This window comes from Dipodomys spectabilis, unplaced genomic scaffold (genome assembly GCF_019054845.1).
Source record: "Dipodomys spectabilis isolate Male_0828 unplaced genomic scaffold, ASM1905484v1 ptg000024l, whole genome shotgun sequence".
Lineage (NCBI taxonomy): Eukaryota > Metazoa > Chordata > Mammalia > Rodentia > Heteromyidae > Dipodomys > Dipodomys spectabilis.
This window is the reverse complement of record NW_024870701.1, coordinates 3,950,523-3,971,176: the sequence shown is the minus strand read 5'-3', so window position 1 is coordinate 3,971,176 and position 20,654 is coordinate 3,950,523. Positions and strand designations below refer to the sequence as shown.

At 40.6% G+C, this 20,654-nt stretch overlaps 1 protein-coding gene across 1 annotated transcript in view; it reads right to left on the bottom strand.

Annotated features, from left to right (window-relative positions):
* Nucleotides 1-20,423, bottom strand: part of Mib1 (MIB E3 ubiquitin protein ligase 1) — a 113,781-nt gene extending 93,358 nt beyond the window's left edge. Inside the window, exon 1 of the mRNA XM_042675013.1 lies at nucleotides 19,403-20,423. Within this exon, the coding sequence (XP_042530947.1) occupies nucleotides 19,403-19,631 (229 nt within the window). The 5' untranslated portion in view covers nucleotides 19,632-20,423. The remainder of the gene's footprint in view (nucleotides 1-19,402) is intronic.
* Between the last annotated feature and the right edge of the window lie 231 nt (nucleotides 20,424-20,654).

Sequence of the window (20,654 nt, the reverse complement as noted above, 5' to 3'; positions counted from 1 at the left end):
TTAGAGCTCTGAGCACAGTAAGCCTTGCTACCCTCAAACAGCCACAGAGGAGATATCATACAGAGAAAATACAATAGCTAATGAAGAAATAAATGCCTTAGGAATCCTGGCTGCACTAGCCTCATCTAGCCCCAGCCATTGTATAGTAGAGATAAGCCATTCCTCACTGTGCAGTGTCCAAATTCTCAATCCACAGGAGCCATGAGCAGCATACAGAGCATATTAATTGCCTTATACCATTCAGTTTTAGAGTAATTTGTTATCAATCATAGTAACTGCAACAAATTAAATATTTTATGATGTTTGTTATAGCTCTCTAAAGTACAATGTACCAAAAAATAAAGAGATAAATATGATTTTTTTTAAAAGGACCAAACGAAAGCCAGTGCTTAGTGGCTTATACTGTCAATCGCAGCTATGCAGGAAGCTGAGATCGGAGGAATCACATTTCCAGGCCAGCCTAGGCAGAAAAGGCTGAGTGAGCCCTGAGGGAAAAAGCCAAGTGAGGGAATGAGGCCCTTAGTTCAAGCCCCAGTTACTAGCCAAAGCTGGGGGGGGGGGGGTGGGGGGGGGGGCGGGAAGGGAAGGAAAGAAAGGCAGAGTGTGATGGTGTGTGCCTGTCATTTTAACTATAGCAGGAATCATAAATAGAAAGTTCAAAGTCCAGATCAGCCTGAACAAAAATATCAGATCCTATCTCAAGAACAAGTAGAGTTAGGAGGGAGCACAGAAATGGAGGAACCAAGGGTGAATAAATGCAACAGTGGTACTCACTAGACACTATGTTGAAAATGAACTACACAACTTGTGGGTGGGGATGGAAGGGAAAAATTAGGAGAGAAGGAAGGGATGACACATTGTCCAAAAAGAAATGTACTCATTACCTGACTTACGAAACTGTAACCCCTAGGTAGTTCATCTTCATAATAACAGTAAAAATATATATATGTATATATACACACATATACACACACACACACATATCAAAAAGAAAAGGAAAAGAGTGAAGGAAGGGAGCGGGTATGGTGGGGACTGGTGAAAATGTTGAAAGGGATGACAGAAAGGGCAACATTGATCAAGAATCATTCATAAATTGCTTTGTTAAATGGTAACTCCTTTGTACAACCACTTAAAAAAACAATTAAAACAGAAAGGTTTAAAAGCATGTCTTAAGTGGCAGAGTGCCTCAAAGGCAAGGCCCTAAGTTCAAACCCCAACCCAATACCTGCAACAAACTGCTGAGGATGACTAGGGTGCACAGATGAGAGGCACTTTCACATTTTGCTCTTTGTACTTCTGAATAGTTTAAATTTTGGGGGGGTCTGGTTGTGGGGCTTGAACTCTGGGCCTGGGTGCCATCCCTCAGCTCTTCAGTTCAAGGCTAGCGCTCTACCACTTAAGCCACAGCACCCAGGGTCTCCTGAATACAAGGCAAGCACTCTACCACTGAGCCACCTCTCAGCCCCTTGCCATCAATTTTTTTAAAAGACATAACTAAAGATATTCAATTGTTTAGATTAAGAATAAAAACTTAACTATAGAAGTGGAGCTGGGGCTCAAGTGGTAGATGCTCACCTTGAGCTGAAGAGCTCAGGGACAGTGCCCAGGCCCAGAGTTCAAGCCCCATGACCGATCAAAAAAAGAAAAAAAAGAGTAAAAACTTAACTAATGTTAAAAATATGGAGCTACTTACAAGTACATTATGTTAACTCAAAAAAAAAATTCTATACAGTTGAAACCAAGAAAATAAGTTGCTGAAATGCTAAAAATATCATTCTATCAAGTAGTTTGCAAGGAATTACAATATAACATTTTGTCAAAAAAAATTACACCATACATCATACATAGAGAATCTCTAAACTGCATAGGGAGCAGGAAATGCTTCAATTTCTTCTACTTTAACACCGTAAACTGAAATAAATCCTTGTTAAAACTTTCAAAAAAGAAAAACTAGACAGGTAATTCCCTTTGTGGTTTTCCAAATATATTAATTCTAAAGAGGAGCTGGTGAGTAGGAGCATTTAAAATGCATGTCTCTTGAAATTAAAACTAGAAACAAAAACATGAGGGATCCTAAGGAAATATTTACAGAAAACAGTCCTCCAGTTAATACCTTTACTACAGGGAATGTAGCTGCTATTCAGCTCTTTTTTTTTAACCCTTATACTGAGTTGTATGAAACCTATGAAAAGAAAACACATACCTCCTTTACCCTAATGTCACTTTACCCTAATGTCACTTTATCTCAAGTTGTAGTCTAATAGCAGTGTCTTACCAAAAGAAAGCTGATCAAACTTCTCATCATCAGTATCAAATACCATTAATATCATATATCTACAAAATGGTCGTTTATGAACACAGTCTAAAGTAGATATCCAATTTAGTACTGTCCTTCTGCCAAAAAGAAAAATACATGAGCCATGTCAGTACCAACTATTAATTTAGAGCTTTATTCTGAACTAACTATGCAACTCTCAGCTGAGTTTGCCAAGGAGAGGGGAGAGTATCCCTAATGCCCCCATTTAACAAAAAAGAAAAGGAAAACTGCTGTTCTAGTTACATGTTTTTCACCTCTAAGTTCACTTTCAAGGAGTGCAACAATAACATTCATGAGCTCATAATTTGTGCAGGCTTTCTCCAAAAGGAACAATTTAAATACATAATGACAACTATGTGTTTTTTTTTCAAGCCTACAATTCATGGTTTTAAAGAATACTTCAGGAAAAGCATTACTACATACAAAAGCACATCCAAAGCCTTTCTTGGTTCCCACAGTTCAAATGCCAGCAAAGCCAGGGAGCAGCTGTGAAACACACTAGCACTAAGAATGGGGAAAAAAGGAACAAAGCAACCCACTCCACTACCAAAATGAGCACTATAGAATTTTTAATGAGCACGCAACTGACTCTAAAACAAAGTTGATGTTTAAAAAAAACAGGGAAAGGGGCATTAAATAACAAGGCCAGCATTTCACTGATCTCTTATGACAGTTAAGATTGCTCTCCCCTTAAAATATCCATCCAATTCATTCTTATCTGACATTAGCAATAGTTATTCTTTAAAATTATCTCAAAATAACTTAATTCTCTAAATCTATTAGTCTTGCTGGAGAATGTCACATTACCCTAGAGAGTAAGTTAGTGCTCTCCTCCTTTGCTATGCTTTATGATGACATCTGCCACCGTTAAATGAACCAGCTGATAACAGCTTTTGACTTATTCTACCAAAACTTAAATGACAAACCATCTGCTCCAAGTTTTGATGACATCTCACTGAGTTCAAAGACTTAAGAGGATTTTCACAGTTGAAGTTTGTTAGAAAGTTTATAAAATCAGCACACCATTCAAGATCAATAACTATAGCTTTTAAGAAAACAAGAAAAATAACTCAAATTCACAAAGTACTAACTGAACTAAAATGTTAAAACCTCAGAAGCAGCATTCTCACTGCAAATGCAAGCACTTTAATACATGAAGTATTGCAATATGAAAATGAATATCTAGAAGAACAATAGAAGAGGTAATACTGATCAAGATGCATTGTACTCATAATCTGACACCTGTTGAATTGAAACCCCTTTGTATCTGAACTAGTGCTTAAATAGCAAAAGGAAAAATGTCAACAATTGTGCATTAACAAGAAAATGGACACATGTCGTAGGTATACAACAGACTGATAATGAAACAGCCACAAAAATTAAACATAGATTAATCCTTCCTTCATAATGGTTTTTTTTTTTTTTAATTAAAGGTGTCAGGTGAGTGTGGGTGATACTTGTAATCTTGGATACTCAGGAGGATGGAGGTTTGGAACCGCCCCAGCAGTAAATTCCCCAAGACTATCTTCCAATTATGAGATCATAGCTCAAGTAGTAGAGGCCCAGCCATGAAGCTAGCAAGACAAGGAAGAGCACCAGCAATAAGATGAAGCCCCAGAATAGTTTGTTCCGTTTTGTTTTTAAATTATGTAATAGTCTAGATGTGGTGAGTAGTCCACACCTATAATCCTACCTACTTGAAAGATAGAGATCATGAGTATCAAGGTTCAAACTAGCCCAGGGAAAAAAATTTCCAAAACCCCCCTCCCCATCTCAACTAATAAAAATCTGGGTGTGGTGGCATACACTTTTTATCCTAGTTACTTGGGCAGCATAAATAGGATCCCAGTGCAGACCAGCCTGGGCATAAACATGAGACTCTATTAAAAAAATAACTAAAGTAAAATGGGCTGTGCATGTAATTCAAATGATAAGAGTGCCTACCTATTAAACACAAGACGCAGAATCAAGACTAACACACACACACACACACACACACACACACACACACACACACACACACACACACACAAATTACAGAACTTAAAGTGTTGAAATAAAGTACAAGTATACTGTTTGCAGATACAGAAAAACATAGCAACATATTTTTTTCAACTCGCAAAAGTGGTTAAAAAAAACAACACCAATTCTTCCAGTTACCTGAAGAGAGAAAGAAGGCAATGCAATTGTGAAGTACACAGGGTATTTATTACTCTAGTGTACTAACCACCACACGATGGAACTTCATGGCACATGGTGGTTAAATATATAGTAAAGCTCTATCTCTAAACTAATTCAAATGTAATCAGTTACTGTGCTATAACTGTTGATGTCACTCAATCAACCTCAAAATTCTATTTCTGACTTTCAGGTTTATTCAACTTTAACTCCAAATCAAATATGACAGAAATCAAGAAAGGTTAAAAATCTGAGATTCCATATTCTTCTTCCAGAACTCTTAAATTGCTTACCTGGTTTAGACTCTCAAACTATAATTAATAAAAGCAATGCCTCTCTCAACTGCCAGCTGGCTAGTGCATTCCAAATTCCTTACTCCTAAGAAATATTAATGAAAATAAGGTCATTGTTTTATCAGTACTAGGTACCATACCTTACAAAGCTTGATGTCCTACATATATTTTACTTAACCTGCCTGACAATCCTGGCATTACTCTTGTGGCTCAGAGAAATAACTTGCCTTAAGTCACACCTACCTTAAGTAGCAACTAAAATTCAAATCCAGGTACACCTGATTATAAAACTTGCTGCTTGGTGCTACCAAGTCTCTCTCCCCATCTACTACTGATCTTTGAAGGATGATTATATTATCTAGGGCATCATGCTCTAAATTCAGCTTACTGGATTTAAAGTCTAATTTATTAAATCATGTTCTAATATGCAAATAAATTTCAAAATGATACATTGTAAATATAAAAAGACTACTTTTTAAGTTAATTTCAATAGCTTAGTAGAAATGACTACTTTCCTACTCCTACTTCCAACTATGTCTTTTTACTTTTTCCCACTCTGCAGTTCAGGCTGATCTAAAACTCCCAATCCTCCCATCTCAGCCTCTAGAGATGCTGATATTACCAACATAATCACCACACCCAGTGCCAAGCAACTCTTAGTATTCATTAAGAAAATGTAAGCCAAGTGGGTGCTGGTGGCTCCCGCTTCGCCTGTATTCCTAGCTACTCAGGAAGCTGAAATCTGAGGATGGCAGTTCAAAGCCAGCCCAAGCAATAAAGTCCTTTGAGACTCTTATGAGACCACCAGAAAACCAGAAGTAGAGCTGTGGCACAACATGGTAAAGAGTAGCCTAAGCAAAACAGCTTAGGGACAGCGTCCAGGCACTGAATTCAAGCCCCACAACTGCCAAAAAAAAAAGTCATAAGGTACTGGTGGCTCACACCTGGAATCCACTCAGATACTCAGAAGGCTAAGATCTAAGGACTGCAGTTCGAAACCAGCCTAGGCAGGAAAAGTCTGAGAGACTCTTATCTGCTATTAACAACCAGAAAACTGGAAATGAAGCTTTGGCTCAAAGTGGTAAAGCAGTAGAGCACAAGGCTTCGGCAAAAGAGTTCAGGGACAACACTCAGAGCCTGAGTTCAAGCCCCAAGACTGACAAAAAGAAGAAAATGAAACCAAGTACAGGTGGCTAATGCCTGTAATCCTAGCTACTTAGGAGGCTGAGATCTGAGGGTAATGGTTGGAAGCCAGCCCAGGCAGGAAAGTCTCATTTCCAATTAACCACCAAAAAGCAGTAAGTGGAGCTGTGGCTCAAGTGGTACAGTGATAAAACCATGAATGGCTCATACCTATAATCCTAGCTACTCAGGAAGCTAAGATCTGAAGATCTTGATTTAAAGCCAGCCCATGCTAACAAATCTGAAAGACTCTTAATTCCAATTATCAGCAAAAATCCTGAAGCCGAGGTGGGAATGTAGCTCAAGTGGACGAGCACCAGCACCATGAACAAAAAAAGCTAAGCCAGAGCATGAAACTTTGAATTAAAGCCCCAGTACTGGCACATCAAAAAATAAAAATAAGTGTTTTTGAAAGTGTCTCATAAAAATCTATGATTCTTCCATTATATCTTTTCTACTAGGCAAATTATTCTCTTCTCAATTTTCACAGCCCCTTGTACTCTACTGCAATCACACGTAAGAAAATTATAACCATGCCACAATCAAAAAGAAAAAAGTTGTCAAACTAAGTGTGCAATCCTCAGAAACTTTAATAATATTTAATATGATTCCTATTTTTACATTATTTGCTGCACATGAGCAAAAAAATTAGTGAATAAAAAAATCTTATCTAGCCAGGCACCGGTACCTCACACCTGTAATCCTAGCTACTCGGGAGGCTGAGATCTGAGGATCTCGGTTCAAAGTCAGCCTAGGCAGGAAAGTCCAGGAGACTCTTATCTCCAATAAACCACTCAGAAAACTAGAAGTGGTGCTGTAGCTGAAGTGGTAGACTGCTAGCCTTGAGTTGAAGAGCTGACGGACAGTGCCCAAGCCCAGAGTTCAAGCCCCACAACCCACAGGGAAAAAAAAATCTTATCTACTTTATAGCTGAGTACAATGACTCACACCTTTAATATCAGCTACCTGGGAGATAAGAGATGGAGGATCTCCATAGGACTGCCTGAGCATAAAGTGAGTAAAACCTGATAAAAACAAGCATGGCATGGTGGTACAGATCTGTGATCCCAGCTACCCAGGAAAATCTAGATCCAAGTCCAGGGCAAAGAAAAAAGAAAGATACCCATCTGAAAAAAAAAGAAAATCACTAAAGCAGAGAGGAACTTGCAACTATAATCCTAAATACTTAATAGAGATGTGAAGGCTCTCCACCAGCCTGGGCAGAAAAGTCAGTGAGACTCCATCTCTAAAATAACCAGCAAAAAGCATAGCTACCAGTGGCTCACACTGGTAATCCTAGCTACTCAGGAGGCTGAGATTTGAGGATCACCATTCAAAGCCACCCAGGCAGGAAAGTTCATAAGACTCTTATCTCCATTTAACCACCAGAAAACTGGGAGCAGAGCTGTGGCTCAAAGTGGTAGAGCACTAGCCTTGAGCAAAAAGTTCAGGGACAGCATACAGGCCCTGAGTTCAAGCCCCATGACCACAAAAAAAAAACCTTCAAGTGTAGCTCAAGGCTCAAGTGGCAGAGAGCTAGCTAAGCAAGCCACATAAGGCCCAATTCATATGGCATTATCCTCCCCCCTCAGCAAAAAGAGCTGAGGATATGGCTAAATCAGTTGTGTTTGCCTGGCTAGTCCTTAGCTCAAACCCTAGTACTATCCAAGAAAGAAAGGACAGACTAAGAAGGGAAAAGAGAGGGGGAGATTTTTACCACTTTAAAATAAGTGTGCTTTCTGGCCAAAACTCAAAATACCTGCACAGATTTATCTACTTCAATTCCATTTTATTGATGAAAAATTAAGGCTCAAAGTGGGGGCAGGGCGACAGAAAGACTGACATGCCTGAATCCAACTTTCTTGTGAAATTTTAAGCAAGTTCATTTTTCATAGCATATTTTCTCATCTGTAAAATGATGTCTGCCAAACTAGATTCTTAAGAGAATTAAATGAAATAAAATATAAGAAACACTTTGTAGGGGATGGGAAGGTGACTCAGTGGTAGAGTGCTTGCCTTGCATGCATGAAGCCCTGGGTTCGATTCCTCAGCACCACATAAGCAAAAAAGGAAAAACTGGAAGTGAGGCTGTGGCTCAAGTGGTAGAGCGCTAGCCTTGAGCTGAAGAGCTGAGGGACAGTGCCCAAGCCCCACAACTGGACCCAAAAAAAAAGAAACACTTAGCAGTGCTTTACATGAGACCAAAGCTTGGTAAATACTAATAATCTTATCCTGTAGACAGTTTCACTTGGTAAAATCAAGAATGAATAAATAATTATCTTAATCCCCTGATTCCTAAACTAATGCATTTTTTCATTACTTCCTGGAAACATACTAAAGCAGGATGAGCAAAGCACCATAACATATTACAATTCTAAGCTCTCAAAATTTACTATAACTAGCCTTGAAAAATTATCAAAGAATAATATCTTCCAATATAAATACATTCTCACCCCATTTCTTGTTTTTAATGTTGTTTTTATTTTGGTGGGGTTTGTTTTTGTTTTGTTTTTGTCTTGGGGATTAAATCCAAGGCCTAAGTTCTGTCCCTAACTTTATCTTCCTCAAAGCTAGTACTCTACCACTTGAGCCACAGTTCTACTTCCAGCTTTTTGGTAGTTTAGTGGAGATAAGAGTCTCAGACTTGGGGCTAGGAAGGTGGCTCAGTGGTAGAGCGCTTGCCTTGCATGCCTGAGGCCCTGGATTCAATTCCTCAGCACCACATAAGCAAAGAGAAAAAAAAAGCCAGAAGTGGCACTGTGGCTCAAGTGGTAGAGCACTAGCCTTGAGCTGAAGAGCTGAGGGACAGCGCCCAGGCCCAGAGTTCAGGCCCCACAACCGGACCCAAAAAATAAATAAATAAGAGTCTCAGACTTTGCTGTACCAGATGGCTTCCAAGGGCAATCCTCAGGGAGTAGCTAGGATTACAGGTGTGAGCCACCAGCACCCAACCATTTCTTCTTTTCAAGGTACAAAATTTCCATCAAGATAAATCCCTGGGGGGGGGGGGGGGGGGGGGAGGGAGGCTCATACTCAGTGTACTCTAAGAATATAAACTAACTATCCAAAGCTAGTATCTACAAAGGCAAATCTGCTTTCAAAAAATAATAACAACACTGGTGGCTTATACCTGTAATCCTAGCTACTCAGGAGGCTGAGATCTGTGAATCATGGTTCAAAACCAGAAGAAAGAAAGTCCTTGAAACTCTGATCTCCAATTAACCATCAAAAAAGCCAAAAGTGAAGCTGTAGCTTGAGTGGTAGAGCACTGGCCTTGAGCAAAAAAAGCTCAGGGACAGTGCCCAGGCCCTGAGTTCATGCACCAGGACCAGCACACACACATACCAGAAAAAAAAAAGGGGGGGGGAGGGGCCAAGGGGCAAGGGACAATCTCATGTTTAATTCCAGTTTTGTTTTTTTAAAGCCAGAAGACTGATATTGAGGATTGAAGTTGGAAGACAGCCCTGCCCTGGCAGGAAAGCCCAAGAGACCCTTATCTACAATTAACCATCAAACACCTTTAAGTAGAACTGTGGCTCAAAGTGGTAGAGCCTAGAGCCTTCAGCATAAAATCCCAGGGACAGCACCCAGGCACTAAATTCAAGCCCCATGACCAACTGAAAATAATAATAGTAATAATTTTTAAATTAAAAATGAATTAAGCAGTAAAGTCAGTGGTAAGCCTTGACCTGATGGATCCAGAGGCTATCTCCATAATATAGCCTTAATTCTCTTAGCAGAATTATTCAAAGGTTTCCCTGAAGAAATAGTGTTTACAGAATAATAATTACAGAAGGCTACTGCAGACCTCAAAATGTATGTTATATGGCAAAGATAACGTGACTCTTCTAAAATCCAAGGGTGAAAACTCCATCCCCAACCATCTTAAATAAGTAGTAGATTTGTATTAAAACTTCTACTTTTGAGGGCTGGGAAGGCAGCTCAGTGGTAGAGTGCTTGCCTCACATGCATGAGGCCCTGGGTTTGATTACTCAGTACCACATAAATAGAAAGAGCCAGAAGTAGCACTATGACTCAAGTGGTAGAGTGCTACCCTTGAGCTGAAGAGCTAAGGGACAGTGCCCAGGCCCAGAGTTCCAGCCCCACGATGGGCAAAAAAAAAAAAAAAACCACCTACTTTTGAGCCAGACATGCCTGTAACTCCAGCACTCAGGAGGGTGAAACATGTAGATTACATGTAGATTACATGTAGTTCCAGGCCAACCTGGGCTACATAGAGAGATCTTGTCTCGAGGGGAGAAAAAAAAAAAAAGAAGGAAAGACAAAAATCTTACATTACTTTTCCCTTTAAAATCAAAGAATTAAGTTTTTCTAAGTTGTAAATTAGTCCGCTGAAACTGGTTCTTTCAGTATGTCCTTATAAATAATCACTGATCACATCTAGAACACAAGGTACACTGAGCAGTAGGATTTGGGGAACAGAAGGCATTAACAAAGAATCTCATTGTTCTGAACCTCTGAAACATTAACACAGGCTGCAGCTTTTGTATGCCTTAGGTCGATTTTGCAGTGTTTTCTAGTAATACAAAATAAAGTGTTATTATCTTTAGATAAGAGCTTCAAAGAGTCAATAGTAAGATGAGAGTCTGTATTTTCCAGGTGGGTCTCTAACCCCTGGGCTCAAGAGAACCTCCTACCTCAGCACCAGGCTCAATACTAAAAGAGCTGTACAATGGTTTGAACTCAGGACCTCACACTTGCTAGGAAGACACTCTACCACTTGAGCCACACCTCCAACCCCTCTTGGCATTATTTTTTCAGGCAGGATCTCATTTAACGCCCAGCCCGGATATGATTCTCTTACTGATGCTCCTACATAGAAATGGTAAGCACACCCCACAGCACTCAGCCACTGTTCTTCCCACATAGCTGGGATAATGGACAGATTACACCACATCCACTACTGATTGAGATGGAGTCTTGAAAACTTCTTTTTGCCAGGTCTGCCCTCAAAATTGAAATCTCACCTAAGTAGCTAGGATTATAAACTTGAGCCACTACATCCAGTAAAATTGTAAATCCAGTTAACTATTAAAAAACTATATTAAATTTAGTATTTTTTGTTTTGCTTTTGGGTTTTTGTTGTTGTTGTTCTGGGATTGAATCCAAGGCCTCACATGATAAGCACATGTCCAACCACCAGGATACAACCCTAACCCTTGAAGTTTAATGCAATTTTAAGAGCAAGTTCTAAAACACAAAAGGGATGGTATATTTATGGGGAGGAGGAGGAGGAAAAACAATACAAACCATCTGGGACTAAAAATACTGATTCTTGTACTTTCCATAAAACCAATGAATGTAAAGTACAAAAGAAGGGAGGGGGGTGGCAGGAAAATTAAAGACTGTTTAGTTTCCTACATAGGAAAAAAGGCACATCTGTACTGAACATGTACGAACTACATGTACTACAGCATAATGAAACAGCATAACAAATATTTACATAGCTTTCCCTCATATTGGGGATTATATTGTAATTTTCAATTCATGTGTCAAATAGTAAATGGTAAGCATTATTGGCAGGAAAGGAAAAGTGACAAAAATGTTCCAACTCACTGGAAAAAGGAATACACGTGAAAATGAGTAAGGTAGCTCTGATCAGAAAAAAATACATGAGTTATTACAATAAATAATAAACTCTTCTAACATACAAAGATCCTCAAAATCAAAGAAGACAGTACTTAAATAATTTATGAATTATTTTGTTAATTTGTTACAGAAATTCCTGTAACTAGTATAAAACAAAAAATTGGTATATAAAGATATAACCAGAGGATAGGGTAGGGATGGGGGATGGGGAAGATGAGAGAGAACAATGGAAGGGGTAACACTAGGGGGACAATGATCAAGATGCATTGTACTCAAGATAACTTATAGAACTGTAACCTCTTTATACAACTACTTAATTTTTTAAAAGATATATACACAAGATGATATTCTAGTTGTTTAAGATGCCAGAATAAAAAGATAATAACAGAATGGGAAATAGCTAAGCATTTTTTAACTATTATATACTATGTACTTACTAAACAGAGTAAAATAGATTCTTATATGCTTACACAGAAAGATTTCAAAGTCAAAAATATGGAAAAAAAGAACAGTATGTATGCTATATATTTTGAAGGAAGAAAGAGTGTGCATATATCTATAAGTAGGTAAGTTCAAGGCATAAAGTTGTCACCTTATTTGACCATATAAGGAATACATATTAAATTATATATAAAGCAAACAGAAAATATGTAAGGTAGAGAAAAGCATGGAAGAAAACCATAGAGTCAGCCTTCTGCATTCATGGATTTAACCAATCATGAATTGAAAATAATAGGAAAAAGAATTGTACATTTTCCTCCTTATTACCTAAATAATACAACATACAGCTATTTACATGAAATTGCACTGTATTAGGTATTGCAATCATCTAGAGATACTTTGTAGTCTATATGAGGACATGTATAGATTTTGCAAAGATTGTACCATTTTACAGAAGGGACTTGAGCATTCTTGGATTTGGGGTATCTTAAGAGTTTCTTGGGCCGGGCGCTGGTGGCTCACGCCTGTAATCCTAGCTACTCAGGAGGCTGAGATCTGAGGATCGCGGTTCAAAGCCAGCCCGGGCAGGAGAGACCGTGAGACTCCTATCTCCAATAAACCACCAGAAAACCGGAAGTGGCGCTGTAGCTCAAGTGGTAGAGCGCTCGCCTTGAGCTGAAGAACTGAGGGACAGCACCCAGGCCCAGAGTTCAAGCCCCACGACTGACAAAAAAAAAAAAAAGAGTTTCTTGGAACCAATTACCTAAAGATATCAAGAGGAAGCTATACAATAATACCTCAATTGTATAAAAAAAAAATGTGCTGCAAAGAAACTGGAAAAAAAATACAAGTGCTGACTCTGGAAAGCAGAAAATTACAGGCTGTTTTTTCTTCACTTCTAAAATTTTTTAAAGAAGCATAAACACCTTATAGACATATTTATCAAATAATCAATTAAAATCATTAAAAGAAAACAAAAATAAAAATATTTTAAAAGAATACTTGCCAATTACAATAGGTAATATCACAAATTTCATTTCTGAAGTGGGTTAATTTTTTTTTTTTTTTTTTTTGGGTCCAGTCATGGGGCCTGAACTCTGGGTCTGGGCGCTGTCCCTCAGCTCTTCAGCTCAAGGCTAGCGCTCTACCACTTGAGCCACAGTGCCACTTCTGGCTTTTTTCTTTTTGCTTATGTGGTGCTAAGGAATCGAACCCAGGGCCTCTGGCATGCAAGGCATACACTCTACCACTGAGCCACCTTCCCAGCCCCCTAAAGTGGGTTAATTTTATAATTAATTTCCCACAGGGAAAGTATTGAAGATGGAGGTCAATACTACACTATACAGGAGAGCATGATAAAGAAAAAAAAAGTTGTTCATCTCTACTATCTGTCATTCACAAGTTTTGTACTAGACACACTTCTTAATCTCTTTGAGCCTGAGTTACCTATGGTCTGTCAATCAAATAAGTAAAAGGATGGTTACAACAACACACATTTTATTCAGAAAATATGTATTCAATCATGTTTGTGACTTTAACTATCACTATCCCACAATACTGTGAAATTTATGTAATCACTTAATCTCAATAAAAAATTATTTTAAAAAAGAAAATATATATTCATAGCCATGGCTCTCCAAAATGATGAGGACACAAGGATTACATATATACTTATCCCATAAACTAGCAACTTAGTGCAAAAGACAATTACAATATACCCTATCTTGCTTTAACAGATGAAAGCACAAGTACACTAAGATCATACTGGCTAGCCATCAAGGATGGATGCTGCCTAGGAACCGTTTAATGCAAAATCTAATCAGAGGGCTAAGGCTGTCAAGTACAGAGCCAGGCATATATGAAGGTAGCATCAAACCTGCAAAAAAAATACATGTATCAGAAAGATGTTATATGTTCCTTTACCTCTTTAGATATACTTTTCTCCCAATCTAGTTAAGAACATATATAACAAACTAGCAAGGTGTAAAATCTGCTGATGGGAAAGGGGAAAACAGAGAGCCTGGACATCTCAAGCAAGCAATCTCTTAGAATTCTGCTACTATTCAGTGTGTCCATGAGCCAGCAACATGTGCATCACCTAGGAGTTTATGAGAAACACTCTCGCTTGCTGCACATATGCCTGTCATCTCACCACTCCAATGGCTGAAGCAATAGGATTCCCAGTAGAACAGCCAGAGCTATACAGAAAGACACAGTCTACACACACACACACACACACACACACACACACACACACACACACACACACACACACACACACACACACACACACACGACTTGCTGAGTCATAATCTAAATCTTGGAAGGTCCAGAGTTGGTTATAGGGCATACTTGTGATCTAATCCTTTGGGAGGCTGAGGCAGGAGGAAGTCAGTACATCTACTTAGTGAGTTCAGGGACAATCTAGTCTACATAGCTAATATATCCTCAAATTTTGTAAATATCTAAATGATAAATTCAAATTACCTACTACTGACCTCAGACTTCACAAAATTAATTACAAACTTAACAGTAATCCATATATTTTCAGTCTTCTTACTATAAATTAGCCATACGTGTCTATATACAAGGCATGGCATTCAAATATATACTAAATGTTCCTCTCCTTAAAGCTTGAGTATCCTAGAACATAAATTCAAACATTATTATATCTCCTGAAATAAAAAATAAAATTCAAAAGGCCAAAATGTTTCAACTATACATACATATATGTACATTTGGCCCAGATAAACTTTCCACCATGTGGTAAAAGGATAGCAGAAAGATTCAAATGACCCAATCATTTTAGAATCCTTAACTTTCTGAAACATTTCAAAAAATTCTATGTTGATCTCCAGACATAACACAAGGAACTTTCTGTTCAGATAATGTGGGTGTAAGAAGAGAACAAAGAATGAATAAGACAACTGCAGTTCTCCTTCTGGTAAACACAGGAACATCAAGGTTTTTTTTAAATTAATGACAAAATATGTAAAAAAAAAAATTAAATATAAAAATCCAACAAATACCTAATGCACTTAAAATATAAAAATCCAACAAATATCTAATGCACCCACTACCAAAATAGTTAAATTTCCTGTTATACTTCCACCAATCATACTCTGCTCCTTTCAGATATCCAATCTCTTAAATTTGGTTTATCACTACATTTTTTTAATCCTTTACTATACATATACATAATCCTAAAACAATGAGCCTTAGTCATTTTGCCTCCCACCCAGGAGACTTTTGGCAGCATCTGGAGATACTGTGAATTATTATAAGGATGTTGGATGCTACAGCATCTAATGGAGAGGGGCCCAACATACTGTTCTAAAATGCCCTGTACAGAGCTACAACAAAGAACTACCTACCCAGTTCAAAAACATCAATAGTGCTAAGACTTTAAAAACCCTAATCTAAACAAACTGTACTCTAACCACATTCATACCTATAATCCTAGCTATTAAAGAGGCTGAAATCCAGAGGACCAAAGTTTGAAGCTAACTCAAGGAAGGCAAGTCCTGAGAGTCTAGATCTCCAAAATAAACTGGGGGAGGGGGAGAGAACTATTCTGAAAGATAAATAATATTGTTCTGCACTTTAACAACATTTTCTTTTCAGTGCTGGCAATCAAACCCAGGGCTTTGCACATATCAGCAAATGCTCTACCACTGAGCTACAGATGCCTAGCCTCAACATACCATAGGTTTTCTTCTACAACTTTATTTGTTTAACATTAACTTTCCTGTACTACTAGCCTTCTACCACACAAAGACACAGACTTCCATCTATTCATTCATCTGTTTATACACATTGTTTTTCTAAATTTTTGCTTTTACATACAACACTTGTATAATCTTTCTTATACAAACCTCTTTGTGATCAATGAAAAATTCTCTCTAGGGCAATAACATTCAGTTTGAGTGTTGAAACGCCTCAGTAAACACACAAGATGTATGTGATCCTGACATGGTAATATTATTCACCTCTTTCAAGTAGGCATTGCATTGGTAATGCAAAGGCAGTGGGAGGTGAAATTGCTAGTGACTTAGATGAGTTTTAAAATGCTCTCATTAATGAGACAAATGGATATTGTGTACCTCCTAATATTCTAGAAAGACAAAACAACATTTCTATGGCAATGTTACTCAAAATACATAATCTGAATTAAATCATGAGGCAGAATGAGACAAACTCAATTTCAGGGATAGTCTACACAATTATTAGTATCTAGGTCATGAAAGACAAAAATCAAGGATCTGGCCCAACTAGAGTAGGCTACTAAATGCAATGTGCAATCTTCCAATAGAAAAAGAACATGAGTGGGGCAACTGGTAAATTTCAATAGGATATATAGATACATTAGTAGTTGTCTTAGTACTAATTTTCTAGTTTTGACAATTTAATTAAGATACTAACATCTGAATAACTAAATGACAAAATTCTTACTAGTTTTGCAATGTTTTGTAAACACGAAATTAACAAAATGACTTCTCTTACATATTCCAAATAGTATTACAGCCCTGGAGATAAAACCAGAACCAAGAATTTGATCTTATTTTTAAAATAAGTTTGACATTTTTTAAAAAGTTGAAAATTAAACCATGGAAAATAAAACATGCATTTTACATGGTCTACCTATCCTGTATGCAGATGTTCTTTTAAAGTATTTGCTATGGGCTGGGAAGGTGGCTCAGTGGTAGAGTGCTTGCCTTGCATGCATGAGGCCCTGGGTTCGATTCCTCAGCACCACATAAGCAGAAAAAGCCGGAAGTGGTGCTATGGCTCAAGTGGTAGAGTGCTAGCCTTGAGCTGAAGAGCTCAGGGACAGTGCCCAGGCCCAGAGTTCAGGTCCCACAACCGAACAAAAATAAGTAAATAAATAAATAAATAAAAATATTTGCTATGGCTAGGATGCAGCATAATGGCAGGGCATGTGTAAGGCTCTGAGTTCAATCCCCAGCGCCAAAACAAAACTTCAAATGGACTGCTTTACATAAATATGTTCAGTTATCTTAGGAATTAAACTAAGACTCAAAAAATTACTTCTGAACAGTGGATACTTTTATACTAAAATAAATTGCTAATATGACTGACACACTCCATACAACAAAGACAACATTACTATCCCTTCAAAAATCACCATAGAAGAGAAATAAGCTCTGATGTTCTATTAAAGCAGAAAAATAACTATCAATAATAGTAATTTACTGTATATTTTTAAAGCTAGAAAGATTTTGTGTATTTTTATAGATGTTTGTTTAATCACTGTAATTCAACATCAATCTCTGCCCTAGAAAGACAGTTTAATTTCCTCCTTTAACCTACAATTACTGATCCCAAGAATTCCTCCAAATTATTGAGCTGTGGTCAGACTTTAGCCTGTACTAGCATGACACCAAAACCTAAAAGTATGCAGAAAGAGCCATATGCATCATTAACTGTTGCTGCAAGTGTAAACTGGTAAAATGTCTTCAGAGAGCAATTACTCAATACTACCAAAATGTTAAAAATGTTCATGTTTGCTGCAGCAATTCCACTACTACAGAACTATTCAGCACATACACACAAGTATATATATACAGGGATTTATTTACTAGATCATTTTAAATAAGACCTGAAATATAAATATACATCAATGAAGTACTGCTTAAACAAATTTTTGCACCTAGTCACTGGAATATTATACGGTCCTCAAACAGTAAGATAAACCTACACACAACAGTCACCAATATGAATTTTCTATATCTTCACATGTGGGCTTGCAATATTCAGTGAAGTAAAAGAATACACAAGAACTTCATAACAATGACTGCACAACCTTGTACTTTTATTTGGATCATGCCCATCCATCCTTTTCAGAATATAAAAGCTAGGTAGGAAACACAAATTTCTAAATTACCTGTTCAAAAGCTAAACTGGCTCATGTTGATTTTTTTTTTACTGATGTTAGCAATAACTCTACTCCATTTAAGATTTGTTGGGCTTTGTCAAACTCACCCACATGTCATAGAAGTAGCTCACATACAAATTCTGAAAAGCATTCAACTTTAAGTATAAGCTTTGTCTTTACGAAATACGATTCTTAAGAATAAACTTCTTGTGAAAACAAATGAGATTAAAATAAACAATATATTTTGTGAATGCAATCTTTCAATGTACATTTTAAAAAGTAGTATCAGTCGTCATCTGGGTGCCAGGGGCTCAAGCCTATCATCCTAGCTACTCAGGAGGCTGAGATCTGAGGTTCAAAGCCAGACAGAACAGGAAAGTCTGTGAGACTCTTATATTGAATAAACTACTCAAAAAACAAAGTAGTGGTGCTGTGGCTCAAGTGGTAGAGCACTTGCCTTGAGCAAAAGAGGATCAAGGAGAACACCTAGGCAACACCAGAGTTCAAAACCCAGGACCGGCAAGAGGAGATGAAGGGGAGGAGAGGGGAGGGGAAAGGAAGAAAGGGGGAGGGGGAGGAGGTAAAGATCTAAGGATCCTGGTTCTAGACCAGCCTGGGCAGAAAAGTTCTATAGACTTCAACTTCAAAATTAACTGGCATAAATCATTCCTAGAGGTGTGGCTCAGGTAATAGAATACCTGCCTGGCAAACTAGAGGCCTGAGTTCAAACCCTAGTACCACCAAAGTGTGTGTACAAACATACATACATACATACATATACATGTATATGTACATAACACAACAGAAGAGTAAACAACAAACATCCATTTAAGTGCAGTACATCAAGTCCCTGAATGAATGGGTAGCATTCTAACATCAATTGACTCAGATGGGATGCTAATCAGAGGGAAAAAAAATATCTTAGGTGCCTCCAGTGCCCATCTTCCACTTGCAAAAAGTATCTTTCCCTTTACTAATACCCAGACGTAAAGTTAAACGATGCAGGTGAATAAAGGCTTTCACAGGGCACCAAATGGGCCTCTGAATTCTAAGCAGCAAGGAAAAAAAGCTACCTCAACAAATCTAAGGCATCAACGGCCCTTTGACAGCCAAGCACCATCTGGCAAGGCGAACCTCCTCTCAGCTATCCCTTGGTGGCTGAGTAATTCCAATGGCTTAGTTGACAGGCCTCCCCAGACCCCGTCCCCAAGGGAGGAGGAGGAGGAGGAGGAGGAGGGCACGGTTGCCGCCTCGGTGCTTTGTGTCCGTCCTGCAGGCTTGAAAGCATCTCGGTGACGGAGCTGCCACCATTTCCCTTGAGAACAGGGGCTCTTGGCTACAAGTTTGTTTCTCGGGTTTTGAACCTTGCCCTTCGGGTTCGAACCGGCCTGGCGCTGCGGAGGGCGCGGCGCGGCGCGGGCGTCTCCCCGGGCCCCGTCCTCCCGCGCGCGCGCGCGCAGGCCCCGGCCGGGCGGACGCACTCACCGGTGGGCGCGCTGTCCAGGATGCGCAGGTCGTAAGCCCCGGAGCAGCGGTAGTTGGCGGCGGTGCCGTTGTCCCACACCACCACCACCTCCTCGGGACTCTCGAAGCTCCGCACGGTGCCCACATGGCCTTCGCCACCGTCCTGCTTCCCCCACTTCCAGTCCGGGCCACGCACTACGCGGGCCCCGACCCCTTCCACCATCACGCGGTTGTTGCGGGAGTTACTCATCGGGGCCCGGGCGGTGGGCTCCGCCGCTGCCGCCGCCGCCGCCGCCGCTGCCGGAGGGCCCGTGAGGGAGTTGGGCCCGGGCCGGACTCTCGGCGCCGGCGGGGGCGGCAGCGAGCCCCGGGGGACGTGGGAGTAACTCACGGGGGCGGCGGCCCGGGCTCCACGGAGCCCCCCGCCGCGGCCGGGCCGTCGCCGCCGCGCCCCCGGCTCGGACGGGAAGCCGGCCCGCAGAGGCTCAGAGGCGGAGGCGGAGGCGGCGGCGAGCGGGCAGAGCGGAGGGGGCCGGGGGCGGGGACTGTCCCGCTTCCTCCGGGCTCCCCGGCCGGGCTACAGCGAGGGCCGCCAGGAAACCTCGCTCTCCCCCGGCCGGGAGCGCGGGGAACGCAGAGGGCCGGGGGAGGCTCGCCCGGGGGGCCTGGCGAGGGCCGCGGCGGGCCAGCCGAACGACCGGCCTTCGCCCGCCCCCGGTCCCTCGCCCCGGGGTAGGAGGCCGAGCGCTGGCGCCTCCTCCCCGGCGGGCAGCGCTGGTACCTCCCGGCGTCCGGCGAGCGCCCGGGCCCAGGGGCCCCCTTCTCTCTGGCCCCGCGCACGCCTCCGCGCTCCGCCCCGCCACAGAGCCCCCGCCGGGCGAGAGCGACTCCACATCCGGGTACGGCCGCACCCCAAGGCCGGAGCAGCCCCTTCTCGGAGTGACTGCCCAGGAGGGATCGCCAGCAGTGCTAGTAGGGTGGGAGCGTTCGGGAGAGGAGCGCGATCCGGGAAAGAAAGAAGAAAACCGATCCCTAAGCGTCTTCCCCGGGCCCAAGGAGAATGCGCATGCGCAAGGTCCCAGTAAAAGTGGTGGAAAGCCCAACCTCGGTGTGGAGCGTTTTAGGGGTGGAGCCCTAGAGTTGTCTCTCGGTGGATGCGGAGCTTCCCATTGGCTGTGAGGGAAGCGAAGGGGCCATCCTGGAGGCGGGGCTAGAGGAAGTAAGGACCGAACGCTTGCTGAGGCCGCAGCTGCGAGACCCATCTTTTAGGAGC